A 20293-nucleotide genomic window follows, 5' to 3' on the forward strand; every position below is an offset into this window, starting at 1 on the left:
GCGGGGGAGCCCAAGCTGTTGCCTCCCCCGTGGCAGGCGCACACAGAGGGGCAGAGATGGCAAACGGGCCCCATGGAGGGGCCATCCATCATCAGAGGAAGAGAAGCCCGGCCCAAGGCCAAGCCAGGACACCCAGCCAGCCATGCAGGCTCACGGCCGGGGCAGGCGTGTGGGGATGTGGGGCAGGCCGGGGCAGGAGGCCCAGCCAGGCCAGAGCTGTAATGGAGGCCCCAGGCAGAGGGTACCTGGGGTGCCCCAGGTGAGGCTGACCTGGGACACGCAGGCTGGTTTCTACCCAGAGAGCCATGACAGTCAGTCACCTCTGTGGTGGCAGAGACCTCACGTCGTGTAATTTCCTAGATAGTGACATACATCCATCTTCTAGGCATGTTATGGCTTCCTATACTGGTCCTCGGTGAAGAACATTAATTACCAGTATCTCTTACAGACCAGTGAGGCTCCTTCGGACGAGATTTTCAAATGCCCTCATCCCTCACCTATTTCTGCCCCTGCTGAAATTGTTTGTAAAATTCCCATCTACTTCAGCACAAAAGCAGGTTGGAAAGTGAGAAACTGATTTGGTCTTACCATGTGGTTTGAAACAAAGTCTCTTGTTCTTATAAGCGGAGTAGGCCACTATCGATCCAACAATTAATATTACAAAAGCAGAAATTATAGGAGATGTAACTCCAGCTATTAATCCTGAATCTGTGGGAAAAGAGAGAGGTTTTTCTCAGAGGCATTGAAATGGTTTGACTTAAGAAGATTCTCTACTAAGGTATGCTTTTGCCAAACTCTGAGAATTGTTTGGTGAAACATTGGAAATTCATTAAACAGAATTAAGCAGAAGACTAGAAATTATGTTACATTACAGCTGGTGTGAAAACGGTGTCTTAAAGCCTAATTTAGTATATGTACTACTTTTATAAGGCTAACATTTTCTTAGTATTTTATGATGACTGGAAACAAATTATAGACTAAATTATTTACTGTACCCGTGTTTCCTCCATGATTGAAATGATGCTCCTGTCCTCCTGAAATAGAGGATGAAGTTTCATCAAGAAATGTTTTTCATCTTGCTTTGAGAACAAAGCCTTTACTGAGCAAAGTGCAATTTTGTACAGAAGGTGAAAGGGGGCGGCTCAGCAGGACTGTGAGAGAGGAGCTCCCCTTCCAGTCCTGACTGACAGCTGGCCAGAGGAATAACCATCCATCCTCTTGACACTTTGTTTTTGGAGAAGAATATTATCTTCTAGAAAAGGGATAATACATAGCAGTCTACATCAAGCTGATTTCACAGGGAGTGGGAGGCCAGTATACTCTGGCTATTCTTTACTGCCAGACAGTCAGATGATTTATCAATAATTTAAGTCAAGATCATAAGCCCAGTGCATCTACTTTCAGTTCTTGGCAGAAGCCCCTTGCTTTGGGACTGTCCTAGCTGAATTCAAAGGGATAAATCCTGCAAGGTTCTGGCATATGCCAAAATGCTACAAAATCTTTAGGAATATGTTTCAAGTTTGAGCTTCAGGGTCAAAGTCATGGTTTGTGAAGAAGGATAACTAATCTAAATAAAAATAGCAGAATCTTGTCCTATACCTTCAGTAACAAACAGATTACTGCTAAAGCAAAACCAGCCAGCTCTGAGTTCTGAGTATTAGGCAGAAGCTGCAAGGAGAATTGGCAAATACTACCTGTTATGTGTGGTGGTAAAGGCTTCCCATCAAGGAGATCTGAGTCATCAAAACCTCCTGCAAGATAAAGATTAGGATTCTGTTGCAAAATTACCTGAGTGATGGTAACGCCTTCAGCTCCCTTGTCCAGTCTTTTGGTAATGTTCTAGGGAGGAGTGAGGGACCTTTGAAATCCCAGGTTCGACATGGCGGATGGGTCAGGTGTCTTGCACTGGATAGTAAAAATTTAAATTCACCTGGAATCTGAGTACTAAAACTGTTGGTGTCTGCCCATTCTGCATCTGTATCGGCACTTGTGAGATGTGTGGGCTTGGGCTGTCGGTAGCACAAATCCGTATGTAATATGGACATCTCAAATCCCAGCGGTTCCTGGAGCAGGAAGTCAGTGGGACCTTTCCAGGAAAGAGTCCAGAAGGACCTGTCCATGGCTCACCACTACAATCATACGGGAAGTAAATATGGGATACATGGTGGTAGCTGGGATAGATGTGCCACTTCCACTTTATTTAAGTGCGTGTCTGGGACCACACTCAAAAGCAATACAGGTTTACATCCATGTCCCCGGTCCTACCTGTTGTATGCCCCAGGGCCGTCTCAGATGCACATCTCAGTATGGATCTGAACACAGGCTTATCCATGCCCTGTGGCTAGATGTCAAATTTGAATCTTAGCATGGTTCAGTGTATACATACCCAAAATGAAAAGGCAAATAAGATGAGTGTGAGTCTCATGTCACTTCGGAGTCAGCATCCCACATTTTGGGCAGACAAAAAAGCTTTATGGTACTAACACTAAAACTCAGAAAATCTTTTCAAACCCTAGGTCTGGAACAGTGATTACAAAAGGGAAATTGAGGGAAGGGATGATTAATAAATAATAAAGAATAAAGAAATAAGAGAGTAAACTATACAAAATATCTGCTCTGAACACCTCATAATGCTAGATTTTCTTAGCAGAAACTATTCTTACCAGAATTACTATGGCTTCCTGGTCGTGGTGGAAGAGGCGGGTATAAAGGTTTTCTTGGGATGTCACCTGTTGATAATTAATATTGTTAGATGGTTGGACAGGCAAAACTGAGAGCTGTAAATAATGAGTAGGATAACCTGAGCTTTTATACCTATTTTGAATTTGTCCTCCGCTGGATTAAGTAAAGGACCTTGTCACTAGTTAAAAAGTCTCAAGCACTGTATCAACAAATAGCTAGTTACTAAAACTAATTAGAAAGTGAAAAGAGAAAATTAAAATGAGAGAACAATTCACAAAAATGTTAAGGGAAAATATTTCATGTATTTCTGGCAAGTGCTAACATTGTTTAATGCTGACAGCTGGGAAGCACAGTGTGTTACTGGAGGTGTCAGTGGAGCAGTTATGCAGAGCCGACAGAGAAGCTGGTGTTCTGGGCTGGGCAGGAGGCAATGGGTTCTCTCTGTGCCATCAGCAGGTATTAATAAGATCTGCAGATTAGTTTCATCTAACCGATGCTGAATTTATCTAACGCATGATGAGTTTTCTACTCTTGAACACTGCAAAATTAACTCAGACTTCGGCTTTGTTGTTTAGGACTTTGTGCTGGTACTTGGCCTTAATTTTTGCCAAAGTATTAGAAAGAGATGCATTGGATAGAGCGGGAGATCTGATGACTAACCACAGTTTCCAAACTGCACGTACAGTGCTGGAGTACCAAGAGCTGACTCAGCTCAAAACCTGCCAGAGTTAATGTCCAGGGCTGTTGCTCTGCATATATAGAGTAGGTCCCCTCTTGCTGTCCTTTCCCCAACAAGTTCAGTCGCATATTTAACTGTTCTCATAGCCAGACAGTGAATTTAGCTCTGAATAAATAAAAATAGGTCACAGAAATAAATACCAATTTCCCTCCCTCTCCTTAAATCTTTCTTTCACCTTCAGTACACGCCAGATACCCTTTTATCATGTTTTGTACTTGCATAGCTGCTAAATACAATCCTTCTGTTTGTGAGTAACATTTAGGTTCTGATTCAGGAAATTATTTATATATATGCTTAGCTTTGGACGAGTTTAGCCTACTGCAGTCAAAAGATTTTAGGTAGAGTCTTAATGCTTTGCTGAATCAGATTTTGCTCAATTAATTATATTCAACAAAAGAGGAGACTTGTTCTGTTCCAGATCTCTGTATAACAAACTAACACTTACCATGGCATGAAAGCAGAAAACTACCGATCCCATTATTCATTCCTATTATGATGCTGCACTTATTCAATCTTCTCTAAGCATAAGAAGTTATATTCTATGGCATAGTTAGTGGAAAAATAATATCTCCAGAACTGCTGATAGTGAGGTACATATCATTAATCCTGTTATATCATGTATGAGTGTCAATTTAGAACATGAACTGAAAATGGAGCAAAGAAACAAAAACCAAGGGAAACATCATTTGCGATCTTCTGAATGAAAAGGTGGGGTTTAGTGAAGATACTTAAGCTATTCATTGATAATTTAATTGACATACTAAACCCATCCTCTTGTAACAGTACTCATTAAAAACTTGCAGGCATGGAATGATTGGTACAGGCAGGAAGAAATTATAATCTAAACATGGGAATTATAATCAAAATTCGATTCAGCTTTATAAAGTGTGTACTAACATGTCATTCAAGCATAGGCATGAAATGTCGCAGGGGAACCTGGAAATGCAGAAAGTCCTGGAAATGGGAAGGAATAATATAAAAGGTATGATTCTCTAAGACTGAAATGCAAGTAAACCAGATCACTGCAACCAGAGTCATAATTCAGAGGTTCTGTGCAATGGGCTGAGAAGTAATTTTTCTTTTGTGTAGCCTTGATTCAAGTGGATTTTTAGGATTTGATTCAATACTACTTGCATTTTAGATAATTTTAGTGTATAAGAACCTTTCTAGAGTACTTCACATCCTTGATATACCTCTAAACACACTAAACAAAATGTGATGGAAAAATTCCCAAAGTCAAGGATTTCGTATGTCTACACGGCCCAGCACAGTACTGTGAATACTTCCTAGGTCAGGTCTGGAAGTTACAGAAATGCCTGGAAGTTATAGCGTGTTACAACAGCTTGACTGCTTCAAGCTTAAGCTATATCATGTCCATCAGTGCTCATCTCTGAAACATTCCTTCCAGCATTTCTGATTTGCAGTTGGCAGAGCTACAACAAGCTCACACCTCCCTCTATCCACTGTTACCTCTGATTTCTAATTTTAGGCAGACTCATTTTTGGTAGCTGAAGAAACTACTGCCATCATGTGTTGCCTTCAGCCTTCTGCCAGAGGCCACCACCCTGCACCATCACAGCTGAATGGGCAGCACATCCTCTCCCCAGCCATGACCATAGTAGCCTGGCACCGTAATGTAAATCATAGCTGACTTCAGTTCACGCAGGCAGGCCAGCCTGCAGGCTCCTGTCGCTGGCAACCAGGCACAGCCCATCCTGCCCTCCCCACTCTGCATGATGGCCTCTGGCAGAAGGGCTGCATGTACATGAGCTGTCATGACTGCCATTACCACAGTTCTTCCTGCGGTCTTGAAATCTCTTTTCACAAATTAGGCAGACTTCAGAAAGAGACTATGAAAAAAAAAAAACATTATATTTGAGAAGAGAAGACAGTACTCACCGTCACCAAGAGCATCTCCTAAATGCAGATCATTGTCTAAAAATGAAAAGGAGGAAGACGTAAAGAAGTGAGTTACACACAGTTCTTGAGGGAAGTGAAATGTTAGTTTTAATAGAAAATGTACAGCTGAATATTCAACGAGCAACTTTTTCAGGTCACTCCCCCAAATTCAGATAAGGTATTACAATTTTCTTGAAAACTCTTATAGAATTTAATATTTGGCCACACAGTAATTGACAAATGATACAATATTTTCTACTCAAAATATGAAAGATTTTTCCTGCTTTAAATAAGCTCAGAATAAATCTCAGAGTGGAATCAAGATCAATACCTCTTTAATATATCTGCAAGTACCTATATCAAATTAGCTATGTTAAAATATTAAAATATATCTATTTAAAAAAATATAATTATTTATTAACATTTATGTCTGTGGTTAAAACTGGTATATGCATGTTTGGCTTAATTGTAATTTGTTGAACAGCAAAAACTGAATACCCATTTCAAAACCAAATACTGGGACGTAATAAACGTACTTGGGGAGGGAGTATTGAATCAACTAATTTATGTGAGGGTCATGGTGACATAAAAATTTTTGCTTCAAGCAATCATATACACCTGTCTGAGGTTGGGTGACAGTCTGTTTTTCTTTGGTTGAGCTGTAAAAGTTCTAAAATATACTTTAATGTCTGCATGTGCATGTTACGCAGTGCATCAACAGGCTATGACCATTCCCCCAGCACTGTACACGTGTCTCACTGTACCTGGAATGGAATTTTCCATCCAATAAACAATTTGCCCTTGAGCTGCAGATGCATAAACGAGAGGAACTCCGTTTCTAACGTGCATGTGCGGATATGAGTATGTGGGTGATATTTTAGCGTGTGTATGGAATGATGGTGAGCTCTAAAAGGTCACTGAGTAATAGGCAGAAATATATTAGATGGATGTCAAAACTCCAAGAATCCCTTTCTTGCTCCTTATGAATGTGGAGTGCTGGAATGAATCAGAAGAAAAGGGACAGCAAAATCTACCTAAATTGTGATACCAATGCTTACTGCTACATAAAATTAGATAGACACTCAATTAAATTTTTTTTTTCATTACAATTGTGTCAGAATTCCCAAAACCCAGGAGAATGCATCCAAATGCATCACCATGCAGAACTCTGCCTTCTTGTGTTCTTCGTATTCAGAGGAGTGGGAAGCTGCTTTTGCAGAGTTATCTAGTCTCGTTTGTGTAACGACTCAGAAATGCTTTGATGTCACCAGGAAATCTGGCAGGAAAATAATCAAATTCAAACTACATGACTCAGTTTGTTCTTGTCAGGTGTTGATCCTGTCTGTGTCTGGCCAGCAGAGAGTTGCATTTCAAAAATGCCTTTACCTGTCAAACGCTAACACTGTAAGAAGCAATAAATTGCAAACTGGATTCAATTTATTATCGAGATGAAGAATTCTGGTAAAATGCAGGGTTCTGCTCTGGAGGGTTCATGCGGAGATTTGTTGCAGAAATGCTACGGTTGATAGGAATGAAATACAAATGGAAATGCCTGTGTCTGTAGGCACCAGAAAAAAAAAGCAGAGCGAAGGGTTAAAAGAACAGACAATAAAGGTCACTGTTCCCAGCAGTAAAATTGAGGAATGTGTTGTTTTTGTCAAAACCAGCAGGCCTGCGCTCTGATAAGATGACAGCACAGATGACTTGTCAGCAGAGGAAAAGCAGAAGGGCACTCTAAAGCCAAAGGTTGCAGCATATTCCCTATTCCACTACTTTTCCTCTTCGCCCATCCAGAAACTTGACCGTAGACATAGTCTGCATACCCCAAACAAGCAAAACCAGATCGTGGGCAGCAACCTGGCCTAGAGTTCAGAGATGCTGTAGTAAGCAAGATTATGAGGCAAAGGACTTCTTCATAAAAGCTGATGACTCCTAAAGGGTATAAAAGATCTGTACATAAACTAGCTTGCCATTTCTGATCAAGAAGAACCACAGAGACAGGATAAGACTGAATAGCTGGCGTACCTTGTTCTGTGTTGCACATGATGCCCACCAGACCACCTAAGCACACACATCTTGGTGCTCATGAGTATGTGGGTTTGAGTGTATGGCTGAGTTAAATCAATGGCAGGATGAATGTCAGTGGGTAAAATAAACTTATTTAGAGATTTTGTAAATAAAACATCACCTTCCATTGCATTTTGTGTTGAATTTTGTTACACTAGATGGGAGGTTCCTAAAGGACAGCTTCAACTCAGGCAGAAGTGCGTGGGAAGTGATGCCCAGAGGACATGGCCTGTACAGTAATTGGCCTCAGCTGAACCAGAATCGTCATCTCAGCCTCATTTCTCAATGATACTGGCTGAATGGGACATAGAGGAAACCCTGAGGTTAAGCTGAAGCGTTAGGCAGATGCTAGGACATACCTTTGTATCATCTTTCTGCACTTTCCAAATCCAGTAATTTAACACTGTTTTTTTAAAATTAGTTTTAATTGCTTTTAAAGTCCATGCAATCCTCTTCAGTGCTGAAAGAGATTCCAAAATGGTCTGGAAAACATGGAGTTCTTCATTCCCAAGAATTAGTGAAGTTGATTCAGGTAGGGCAGATAATCATCTGATGGTCATATTTCTTAATAGATTTAGGAGTCCCTAAAAATCAAATTCCTTTCACCTGACTGAGGCAGCATCACTGTAGATATTGGCTTTAAACATGACTGAGGACAGAGTCTTTTAGGGCACTGTTTAAGTAACTTACTTGAAATGTCTATATTAGGCTGAGAACAAATCCACATTTAGAGTGATATGAACCATCCCTAGACATGCTGATTTGTCTCCACTGATGTTAAAGGAAGTCCAGAGAGTTAGCTAAATAGAGGGCAGTGGCTTAGCAGCACTTTACAACAGACATTTCTAATCTAGGCCAAACACAGATTTTCTTTGCAAAATGAAGTGGGAAGGAAGAATGCACCCATTACAGAATTTAGTAGCTACCTCATTTGCAAAATGGTGCCCCAGTTTGTTCAAAGAGTGAGCCAGAGAATCATGTGGAAAATGTAACTGCTTTCGTGTACCTGAAGACTTACTGCAATGTTTATCCAGAAGAAGACTGAAAGTTATTGTGTGGGCTAATATTATCCAGTATTTCCTGATTCAAGCATTTTGTTTGATAGCCAGAAATTTCTTTCATTGTAGTTTAGTTGAAAAATCTCTATGTTATCATAAAAGGTTCCATCATAAATTCATATATGGTTTTGTTGTTGTTTAGAGTTTGGGTTTTTTCAATAATAATGAGTGTTTGTTGGAAATGATCATTTGTCATCCTCAGGACTACAGCTAAAACCTTTTGGTTGTCTCTGCTGTTCAGAGTGTTTTTTCATTTCTGACATAGGTCTTTGTAGCAATCAATACTAGATAATATTAAGTAAATACATGAGGAGAAGAAAGAATACCCAAATTCATTAATATCATGAATATTTATGCTAAAAGAAAAGACAATGGAAAAAAAGTAGAACAGTTACCCATTTTTAGCAACAGTTACCCATTGTTATACTCCCCAGGGAGTTCAGTCCAGGCTGGAAAACCGTGAAGAAGATCTTCAGGAAATAAAATGCCTTCACTGGCCAGTCATGCTCTAAAGCCTTACTGGAAGCAGTGAAGACAAGTAATTGGTAATTGTCCAAAACCCACTTACTTTACATACAGAAGACAGCTAGTATACACACAAATGAGCTCAGCTACAGTACATTAGCAAATACGATCAAGAATCTCACAGGAGACAGTTTCTACATATCTGAAATCAGTTCTGACCCCGTTGTCTTCGTTACTCACTCAGCACAGGCCTTGTCGGTCTTCTGATCACTGTAGGCTTCCTGGTAATTATGTCCTCTGTGGGACACAATGACATACCAATAAACAATAACAGCTTAAACTTTTTCAACTTAACAACAGAAGGTATCTGCAAATCTAGAGAGCTCCATTCAATACATCTTTATGTATCATGGCAGAAGCTAAAAATGAAGGCATATGTTTTCAAAGCCATTTTTTTTTGTTGTTTTAAAGAAAATTTTAATTTTATGACAGAAACATTGAAATCTAGCATTTCCCAGTTCTGTATATCTTTAACTTAAGTAGTAGCTACTTCATATTCCAGTCATCAAGGATAAGCTTGGGTATAAATGCCATAGTAAAGCAAAGATAGGAGATTTACCTACCTGGGTGATCAAGAGCATCGGCTAAATCAAAATCACGTTGACCTAGAAGGAAGGTGACAGAAAGAAAGAGTCAGTGGGCAGGTTTCCGTGACCTCCAGGTCCGAGGGCTCTGGACAAAGCCATAACAGAGGCAACAGAAAAATCCATCCAAGCAGGAGCAGGCACAGAGCAAGCTGTCAGCTGTTGTTCCTGCACCGTGCAGTCCTGAACGACCATGCGAGGTGGGCTCATTGCACTCAAAGAAGCTGTTTGTTGAGGTAGCGCAAAGAGAAGCTGCTCTCTCATGTTATCCATATCCAGCCGCTGTGCAAACATGCCTTTGAAGAACACAGGTTGCCTGTTACAGGGCACAAGGGCTATTGCCAGGAGATGGCTGAAAGTAGCATTCAGCACGGTACTTGCAAACCAGAATCACTGGGTGAGAATTTTTAGTATCTTCATTATTGTTTTACTAGCTTAGCTTCAGAGAGCAGCTTTACTGGCAAGCCTGCCTTGTGATCACTTGTAACATGAATCAGCTGGGGTTTTTTACCTCTTCCTGTAACATGTGCCAGCAGTAAAAGATATAAAGATAGTCTACTTAATTTGTTTTCCACTGTACCTTAAAAAATCTGAAAGGCGAGAAAAGAACCCTTCCTGTTCTGTGTTAGGTGACAATGATGTCATTAAATGTCACAGCAGGGCAATTAGCATCCTGACTTTTGAAGTTAGCAGGTAAATAAAACTGGAAAATATTTAAAATGTATAAACTGAAGCATATGACTCTGACCTGAACAAACACCGTTATTCATGTGAGTTTTTCTTTCCACTCTAGAATCTGGTGCTTTCTGTTTAATACACAGCCTTCATGAAACACCTCTTTGCAGACTACATATCCATTAGTTTTCATCCAGACTGAAACCTCACCGTCCTTGTGTTTGCATGCCAAATACAAGATCAGCCTGCACAAACCCGCAAAAAGTCATGACGCGCCATGGCTTTCCTAAGCAGAAATGTTTTACTACGCTCTATCAAGAAAGTCTCTTGATCTGTGTCTGTTTATTATCCCATCTAAAAGGCATAATACCTAACTCTTCGATGAAGTGGTTTTCTTGCTAAGTCTTGAACACTTCACAGCAAGAAGGGCATCACTGTTCAAGCCAGGAAACTGAGGAACAGAGAGAGGCCGTCAGAGGTTCTCCAGCATGACAGCGCCCTGGGTTCAGCTCAGCCCTCTCTTCTTGACAGATGCTGTCCGTCTTCATGGTATTCTTCACATTAATCACTGTTCCTGAATAATAGCTCTTGTCTGTGTCAAAGAGCTCCTGGGAAGATTAATTACTAGTGGTGAAACACTGTGTGATCCTCAAAGAACAATCAGCACAGGAGCATAAAGTAAAAATGTTTTGATACCCGTGAGGATTTTCACATAAGTCTGTGAACTTAATTATAGCTGGTGTCTGACGGAAAATATGAAACGAGGCTGGAATGCAAAACAGTGAATGGCTTCTAAAGGAAAACTATCCCTATTAAATATTATGGCAAATCTGTGTTTGGAAAGGAAAAGCAGATAACAGCATAAGGCTTTCCCAGTAACGTTATTAAAGTAGCATTTTATCTGTTATCATTCGAACTGATCCTGGGGCGTCACCTCGTCCGACCAGCTCTCCTTCCCCTGCCCTGGCCTTTGGACTGGGTCCTTAGGTGGATAATATTCTAAGACTCTGACAAGTTCACTTTTTTTATATGAATCCATTAAATACATAAACACATAAAATTGACAAGTGCCTTCCTCAGAAGCTATTCTGTGCCAGAGCCCCGAGGACACCACCAGCCCTTACTGGCCCCGAGCCCCTGCCCGTGGGCTGTCCCAGCGGTGCTGCCACCCAGCCGTGGGACCATTTGATCCCGCTGCAGACCCCTACCCGCTGGCTGACATCCTGGCATTGCCTCAACTTATATGGTCCAATTACATTTTTCTGAAGCATTTCTTCAGTGCTAGCAATAGGACTGTCCTTTGATTTTTGTCCTCTGGTTAAATCTTCATTCTTGACCAGTGTCCTGAGCACTGAAGAAGGCTGTCTGACCTGAGCTCTGCTGCTGCAGGATACCGTCATCAGGGCTCAAACCATTTCTCATCAGAATGAGTCATCAGAAATCATTTTGTAACACCAAAGAGCTGTTGGCCAAACCAGCTCCTTTGTTACAGGTCCTGACACGCAGGAACTAACAATACAGCAGGCAGTTACCGAGGTCCTAATGCTGTAAAGAGAATGTGACAAAATTGTCTTCTGAAGGAAGACTCTGGAAAACTTCCAAGTAAAATAGTTCTTTGAAGGTAGGGAAAAGAAAAAAGTAAAAGGAGGAATCTAATCAAAAGAGATTATAGAATTCAAGGAAGACGATGCAGTTGCTTCAGATTGCATGAGAACCAAAGGAAAACAGCAGACTGAAACAGTTACTAACATCTGCCCTTCTCCTGGACAATACCAACGTTTCCCTCTCCTGTTGTATGTCAGCTCTGTTGTCAAAAAGGTGGGAAAAGACAAGAAGTGTTGTTTTGAGACTGCAAGGGAGAAATAGAAGACAACGACAGAAATTTTAAGAAAAGAAAAAAGAAATTATTCAGATGATTGATTATTTAAAAATTATTTCTGATGATAAACCAAGTAATAAAAAGAAACAGACACCAACATAGACTGACTGGGAGTACGATAGGAATGAATAGTGAAATGTCTTTGCCTGTGTAAATATAAACTTTGACAGATGGGCAGATTGTATGCGGACATCTGTGCAGCACGGTAAATGATATTCCAATAAACCAAAAGATTGCTTGGACTTCCATCCCGACTTCCTCCGATAATAACATCAAATGACCGCAAGGAATGAGATTTTGTGGAGCAGAATTTTAAATGCTCATTACCATTTCTGAGACTGCACCTAGACATTTTAAGAATCTAATTTGGGAGGATAACAGATGGTTAAATAGCTGAACAGCCCAGATTTCATCCACAAAATGGTGGGTCTAAAAACAAAAACACATTAGAGACTCAGAGAGCGTTTAGCTCAATAGGAACTGCAGTCACTTCAGGGAATGCTGAAGATAAATGACAACAGAAACAAATTAGTCAAGCTTCTTCACAGAACAAACAGACTGAATGAAATTAATTTTCCACATATAAAAGTGGCCTTTTTTTTGGACCAACTTCCATAATGGAAACAGCTGGAAATATACTGATGAAAATAAGAATGAAAGAAATTTTAGCAGGGAGAAAACAGTTTTGTTCCTTTGGGGTTTTTTTATTTGGTTGGGCTTTTTTGTGTGTGGTTTTTGTTGTTTTTATTGGGTTTTTTTAACCTGGATAAAGTTATGAGGAAATTTAGCTATGCAGGAGATATTATCTCAGAGTTATCTTTGTTATTACTGCTTTGGGCTAGTATGCTATTTCTTGGCATCACTTCTAGCCTTTCTTCTGGGAGTATCCCTGTTCTTACAAATAAATGAAATTATTGTAATAGTGGTTTTTGTTGGGTGGTCCACAATGATTCATAACAGAGAATTTGAGAAAATGCTTATAAGCTCCTGCCTGACACCACAGAACAGTCCTTATCTGCAAATGAAAAAATGCCAAGCTAAGAAAGCAAGCCTTCCAGATGGATATATGGTTTGTATCGCAAAAGGATCTGTTTTAATTACGTTTATACTAGCTCCTCCAACACAATGAACTATACTAACAGGAGGACTTTTGCTGGCACTGCCAGCCTTATTTGGGATGTAATTCCCTCATCCCCACCCAACACATGTAGCTGTGCCAGTAAAAATCTGAAGTGTAGACCTGGCCTACATAGCTCACAGTAGGCTTCTCTGTAGCAGCCAGACAGGGAAGAATAGCCTCCATAAAGCCAAGTGTCAGAACATAGTAGCTCAAATTACAAAGTTACTAGATTTATTTTTACAGGCATGATTCTTCCAGGTAGGATATTTGCTTTCAGTAGTGCCCACACTTTCTATGAGCCTTTTTAATATCATGTATGGAAGGCTGGTGATATAAAATCCTTGTTAGTCCACTTGCTCTACTATGGAGATCTATGGTTGCTGTTTGCCACAGAGATACTGAGCCAGCTTTTAGTGAGTTCCCTTGAACATATGACCCCTCCTGCTATTGAGGTCATCTTACCCCACCGAGGCAGTCCCCTCCAAAGTCGTGTCCCCAGGCACATGCGCATCTAATGTTCACAAACTTTTGCCCATATTAGTTTTCTGAAAATGTGACCCAAATATCTAGTCACTAAAATGCAGACAGCAGCGTCTTTTGCCTATATTTTAATTTGTGACCTAAATGTTACATGTATCCGTCACCCCTTAACTGTGTAGCTGATTGATCACAAGGGTCTGAGGGTGCACAGTTTTTGAGGGGGATTTACGAGGAACAAGACTGGACTGCAGGTGGATGTTACCTGTTTGTCATTACAACTGTAGTCAGAAGCTTTCTGACAAAAGGCTACCATGGCATCACTCTGCAATTTTTAATCTCCGTAAGTAGGCTCAGTCCTGCACTAGATTCATATGAACACAGCTTGTGGCCATTAAAATGACGCACATTTAAATAGGACAGTGTGAATATTGCCAAATGAGAGTCAGGTTATGTGACAAATGAAATTAACTTCTCAGGCATTTAATATGCATAGTCTAGTATTAAAAATGAAGCTAAGGTCCATGAGAAAATGTGTTTATCTGTGTATATACATTTGTGTGGACATACATCTTAAATGCATATGTGCACATGTGTTAGATAAATCCTTTTGTCATTAATATGATTAAATTAATGGGCTTTGAGTGCATTGCTAGCACTCATATGATTAGCATGAGATTACCTGTGTTACAAATAAATTAGAAGCAACTAACTTAGAAAAGTGAGCCAGACAGAAAGGGAAAAAAAGTTGATTTTACATTATTTAAAAACAAGAACAAAAGTGATTGCTTCAGTGTAATTAAATAAGAATTGTTTGTGAATACAATGAGCTTAAAACATTATGAAGCTGGCAGAGACTGAGGAAGAAGTGGGTGACTCATAAATGAGGAAAAAAATTTCTAAAAAGGAACAATATGTTACCAAAATCGCTTGAGAGACCCATTTTGTGTTCTCTTTAGCTGAAATGGTAAGTTATTGTTTGCGTTTCTGATTACTATACAATCATGAGACGTATTTCCCCTGTAATGAGAAAATGGGATGTATTCTCCCAGGTCTGTGATTCAGAACATACCCGTTTACTGGTCCAACTTTATTCAAGAAGCAATTATGTTTGTTTAAAGGAAATTACTCATGTAAGAAAAGTTGTGGGAGAACATAAAGGTTTACGACCCAGAGTGGACACTTTGGACAAAATCTCAATGGGCAGGTACTATTTCTTTGATGTAATACCCTCATGATCCATATTTCCTGATGAGGTTACTGTAGCTTTTTTTTCCATCACCGCCCTTTCATTCCATAAACAATGATTGCCATTACAACCTCTTGATGTTGGGGTAGAATATGAGTATGCTTTAAAATCTGTATTTAAGACCTAGGTTCCAGTTTGTAGACCACAGCGTATGGACCTGATTATTGGCTTCACGTTTTTTGCTAGGCCACTTCTGTTTATAGTTTGAATTAAAGGGAAATGAAAAGGTCTCTCTCACTTATTCATACAAGATCACATTTAAATAATTACCAGTAAATAAGACGCATTAATAAAGCAAGAGTGGCAGTACTGCTTTAGGTCTGTGCAGCATGGTCTCATCAAACATGAAAGAATATCTTCCAGTTCTGCAATGTTTGCTCTGCTGTGGACAAACAACAGCTGTTCAAAGGTAGCTGCTGTTATTTATGATGTGATATGCCCTGCATAGATAAAACACACATAATTTTCTATATTTTGCTTCAGAGTGAGTGCAGAAGGAGCTGGTGTGTGCTGTAAAATTACAGGCAGAGCAAAAGAGTTGGGATCTCCCATGAAGCAGTACCCTGGGTCTGCATACCTTACTGAAACTCAGGTTTTCAGCTGTGTGTCACAAGGCAGCGGGGCTTAGGCCACGGCGTGGGCTGTTCAGCCAGAGCTTCTGTCTGTCCCTGTGTGGTTCGTGAAGCTCTCAGCCCTTTTCAGCCATTTGGTTTGAGAGTATCAGGCTGAATGACAGTCACGTTACATGAGAACTGTACAAGTAGATACGCTCAAACAAGAGACCTATATGGGTGTTAAAATAGTGTGGCACAAGCAGCATCCATGTTGGGCTCTCCAAGAGACCACTCACTGTGGTTGACCTAAGTACCAGCTGGTTGATCCAGCGGGTAGTTTAGAGACCACAGAGGGAGCTGAAGATAATGCAGGAGGTCAGGGAGATGCCAAGGAGATGCCAGGCTTTGCCATTTCTATTGCTTATAGAGTGTCTTTTAATGTTTCTCCTCCCACCTTCATCCCGACTACACTGCTAAAATAGATGCAAAATACCTTTAGCTCTTCAATATGGGTGGCACAGATCTCAGTAGTGCTACTCTGTAACTTAACATCCAGTTGAATGTGTTTCAGAAATTCTGTTGTATAGCTAATCCGGTGCTCCCTGAAGTCACAGTAGCCCATCAGCCTAATTATTTATATTGCCTCCAAGGAGGTTAGCAATACTGCCAAGTCAAAGTGGATGATCAGGGCGCTTCGTACACATTCTTTGTTTGTATGTTTAAGATGCAAGACAGCAAAGAAGCAAGGACTGAATCTTCTCTCTTTCATCCATTAAGAACGTGTCTTCTAGAAAAGAATAATGCTGGAAAGAGTTGCTGGACGTCAGCAAACAGGTCTGTTCAGCAACAAAGTCTCTGCGGAGTCTCAGGAGCCACCTCTCATCTCATTTGGACTAAATGAGAAAAGCAATTAGTCTCCTTTTGCAGAGCTGAAGAAGCCTCTGCACATGCACAGAGAAGCCTCTCTGAATGACCTAGGCAAAGGGTGATGGAGCATCAGTTGGCATCTGAACTTCAAAAGCAGGATCTGGCGGCTTAGCCTTCGAAGGGAACAGAAATCAAGAGTCTTGGCACGCAGAATGCTCTGCAAATCTGGGTTGGATTTCTGAACAAAGAGCCAGCCTTCTTTCTGTTACCATTATGCTGAGGAAACAAAATGGTCTGTACGATCGTTGTGAACAGAAATCTCTGGCTCATATCTCAATTTCTGCTCCTTGCAGATGGTAAACTGCAAGATAGAGTTGCAGTTTTGATGCGCTATGGATTGTGATCTGGGAGGCTTTGTTGCTGTTAAGTCAGGACTGTTCCCGGTGTGGAGTGTATGCCCTGCTTCCTCCACCATTGATGTTTTAAGACCTGGGATGTAAGGAAGGACTTTGCTTTAATTTGTCTGCTAATCTTAGTGCCTACTCTGGTCTTTGCTTCCATTTAATCCGGAGCATAGTTGCCCTTTGAAGAAATATTGCTGTGATTTAGCTTTTTAAACAAATTCCTCGGGAATTAAAAAATGCATTGATGACAGGCAAAGCGTATACAGTAGAAGCGGGACTGTTACATTTTATAACCCATTCAAGCCCTTTCTTTCAATGTACTACAGATCAGATTTTAGATAGTATTTTCCCGTAACATTCATAGATCTCAGCCCCTCCCGTGGAAATAAGGAAGACTCTGATCAAAACAATCTGAATCTCTCTCTTCCTAACCATGAGGCAAAATGTCACAGAAAAGCATAATTTTATTGATTTTTAATCTTGAAAGAATTATGACATTTAGTTGTTTATTTATTACCCTCAATGGGATGGAAAGGGATTGACAATCACTGATGCAAATAAAGGAAAGATACGTACAGACCGAAAACAGGCTTGCAATGTGGCAGCAATGTTTGGAAAGTGAATTCAAGAAGCTGAGTAACCACACCTTCCCAAGCTCTGATGTTGCAACAGCTCTGCTGTTGTTAGCATTTCAACCAGTTCAGGTATGTCTATTTATCAAACCGCAATCACACTCTTGGATGATAGCACCGACATGCCTACAGATGATAGCAGCTCTGGTATTGGGAGTGAAATAGTTTTGGCACCCTGCAACACGAGAATTCATCGTCTGATATATCCCTGCAGATATGGCGAGCACTTCGGCACGTACACAGGGATCTCACACGGAGCGACAGCGAGGACTGGAGCTTGATGGAGTGATATATGAAAAACAGGCCTGTGTTTTTCATTTCTCCCATTCTGTCTTTTAACTCCAGTGAAAACTACGTTATTCATAAAACTAAGTCACATAGTGCCTCAAATCCAAACAGGTCTGTAATTTTCTCCCCATAAAGTGCCTAGCTAATTAACTGCGAATGCAATTAGTTTTGAGTCAACATCTTTCTAGGCCTTAGCTGGGACCTACACTGTGTCTCAAACAGGTGCATGGTCTCAGTTACGGGGGGACTAGGACTTAAGCTGTGTCTTACCACACCTTAAGTGGGCAATGTGGACACAGCCAAAGCTGAATTAAGACAGGTCAGCCGAGCCACAGTAACCAACGTGGGATGTTAGCATGAACTTCGGTGGGAGAAGTTTCTATGGAGATTCTGTCATTTGGGTTGGGCTAAAAGCCACTCAGACAATTAGTTGTTGCAGCTCAACTTAGATGGGAGACTTCATGTAACCTGCCTAAGCTTGGAAATAACAAAAGCCAACCAGTGGAAGATGCAATGAGCATGTAAGTTTCTGAACTGTATCAGGTCTCACTTTCCTTATGCAATGTGGTCCTTGGTTATGCCACGCTCCTGTTGAGATGTGTCCATCAAGGTAGTCTAGTCAACAAACTGAAAACAGCCAGCCATAAAGGAAATGCTAGATGGTAAGAGGAGTGATGTGACCTGTGGTGGCACAGTCATTTCTAGAAGCTATCACAGATGGTTACAGCTCAGATAAGAATTAAGGTGAATCATGCCATAGACATTCCTATCATAAGGACTTAGGCCAGCTTTTCACCAGCATGGCCAAGCCTTTCTCATATCAAGCCTTGCTTAGGACTGAGAAGTGGTTCCTGTAAATGTCCCCTGAAACATGGCAAATACTTTCATGATAAAATTCAGTGCCCTTTTGCCATAAACTTAAAATAATTAATACTGCTTTTCAAAGTGGATTAAATAGTTTCCACAGTCATAAGACTGTGCCCAAAGCCCACAGCAGCTGTCAGCAATGACTTCCTCCCCAAAGCAGGGCCTGAACTGGCTCTAAATTAGCACATGTATAAAGGAAGAACAGCTAGGCTGACTATCCTTGTAATTAAAGCGATAGAGTATATGGAAATTGGCTTGCCCATGCTCGGATTGTTCAAACAGAAATATTCAACATAAGAGAGTCCTCCAGAACAAGAAAGTCTGCATGCCAGTGATGAGCGACCCTGTGAATCATCCCTGCACACAGCATACTACGGGGCAGGCCAGAACTGCTGTTTCTACGCCACGTTACTTGCTGAAGACCTCTAAATATTTCCTCATTTGTTAAAATGGAACTATGGCATTAATTTAAGGCAAGGTTTTTTTCACTGCCCATCACTGCAAGATCTCCTAGGGACTCCATTTAAATCAGAGGTGGTGGGAGGTCGAGGAGCAGCAGCTATTTTGGAACTACTGGTTAACGACTGATTTCTTCCTGCAGCTAAACACTGTGCTCCAAGTTTTTGAAGTAATGCTAATATACAAAAAAGAGAAGGTTACAAGTGCACTACATGGCAGATGCACGTGAGGATGATCCTATTTGGCTTGACACCAAAAAAAGTTTTACAGAATGTTTTGCTAAAAGAAAATTACCTTCGAATATAGAAAAATGACTCAATGTGAAAGGACGACATTTTCCCGACTGCTATTCTTTTGTCAAAAAATATGTGCAAAATGTATTCAGTTCTTCATTAATCCCACATGAAAAAAACAAAAATGTATGCTTGCATGTGGATTTTATATATTTAGGAATATGTTGGCTAAGTTAATAAATTATTAATTTTTAATTATTAAAGCATAAGCACCAATATGAAAGCATGAGCATCTTTAAACTGAGTCAGAATTTGTTTTTACAATACAACTAGTATATTTAAAAATATCAATAACCAAGAAAAGCTTTAAAAACATGAAGTTAGTATTTGACTGAGGATCTCTTCAAGTTCCCCTGGAAGCTCTCATTTTACAGCTTCCATTTTAGAAGTTTATACTCAAGTCCAAGTTTGTGAATAATTTTAGGGGAGCAACACTAAAGAGAAAATAAGAAATTATAACAAACACACTCCAACTAGCATGGCTATTATGAGCAATTATCCAAAAGATATATACCTCTTTAGAAACTGCAGAAATACTTATCTAAACACTCTTGAATGCTTCTCATGAAACAGTAGCAACAAAAATAACACCAGCAAGCATTTCTAAATAAACAAGCATATTTTAAAAGGGGTTGGGGCTTAGGTTTTGATTTGTTTTGTTTTTTTTTTAAAGAATCACGCCCTAGAAATAAGCCAAGGCAAAGGTCACTTACCTCTTACATGGACTAGAAGAAAGCCAAGGCACAAAAGAAGGATACTTCGGAATTTCCCCATAGTCTTCTATGCAGTGCCTTGATTGCACACGTTGTTTTTTTCCAAGCGATGGTGGTAGGTGTCGCAACTGCAGTGCCAAGGTTTGAGGGAGAACACTTGGAATCAGCAGCTCTGCCCAAAGGCTTCTCTCACCATCACACTCAAGCACCACGGAAGAGAGGGAAGTCCCTAAAAAAACCTCCTGTAGTACAAGACAAGTAA

At 40.4% G+C, this 20293-nt stretch overlaps 1 protein-coding gene across 1 annotated transcript; it reads right to left on the reverse strand.

Annotated features, from left to right (window-relative positions):
* Positions 1–588: 588 nt before the first annotated feature.
* Positions 589–20092, reverse strand: LOC104160324 (glycoprotein Xg-like; the record flags this gene model as incomplete). The annotated part of the gene is made up of 8 exons (XM_009698417.1): positions 20032–20092; positions 9534–9575; positions 9151–9207; positions 5321–5356; positions 2664–2729; positions 1695–1751; positions 996–1034; positions 589–708 (listed from the first exon to the last, which is right to left on the reverse strand). Coding segments are annotated over exons 1-8 (478 nt in total), but the record flags the coding sequence as incomplete, so codon positions are not given.
* Positions 20093–20293: the final 201 nt, after the last annotated feature.

Source organism: Cariama cristata, unplaced genomic scaffold (assembly GCF_000690535.1).
Source record: "Cariama cristata isolate BGI_N322 unplaced genomic scaffold, ASM69053v1 scaffold38564, whole genome shotgun sequence".
Lineage (NCBI taxonomy): Eukaryota > Metazoa > Chordata > Aves > Cariamiformes > Cariamidae > Cariama > Cariama cristata.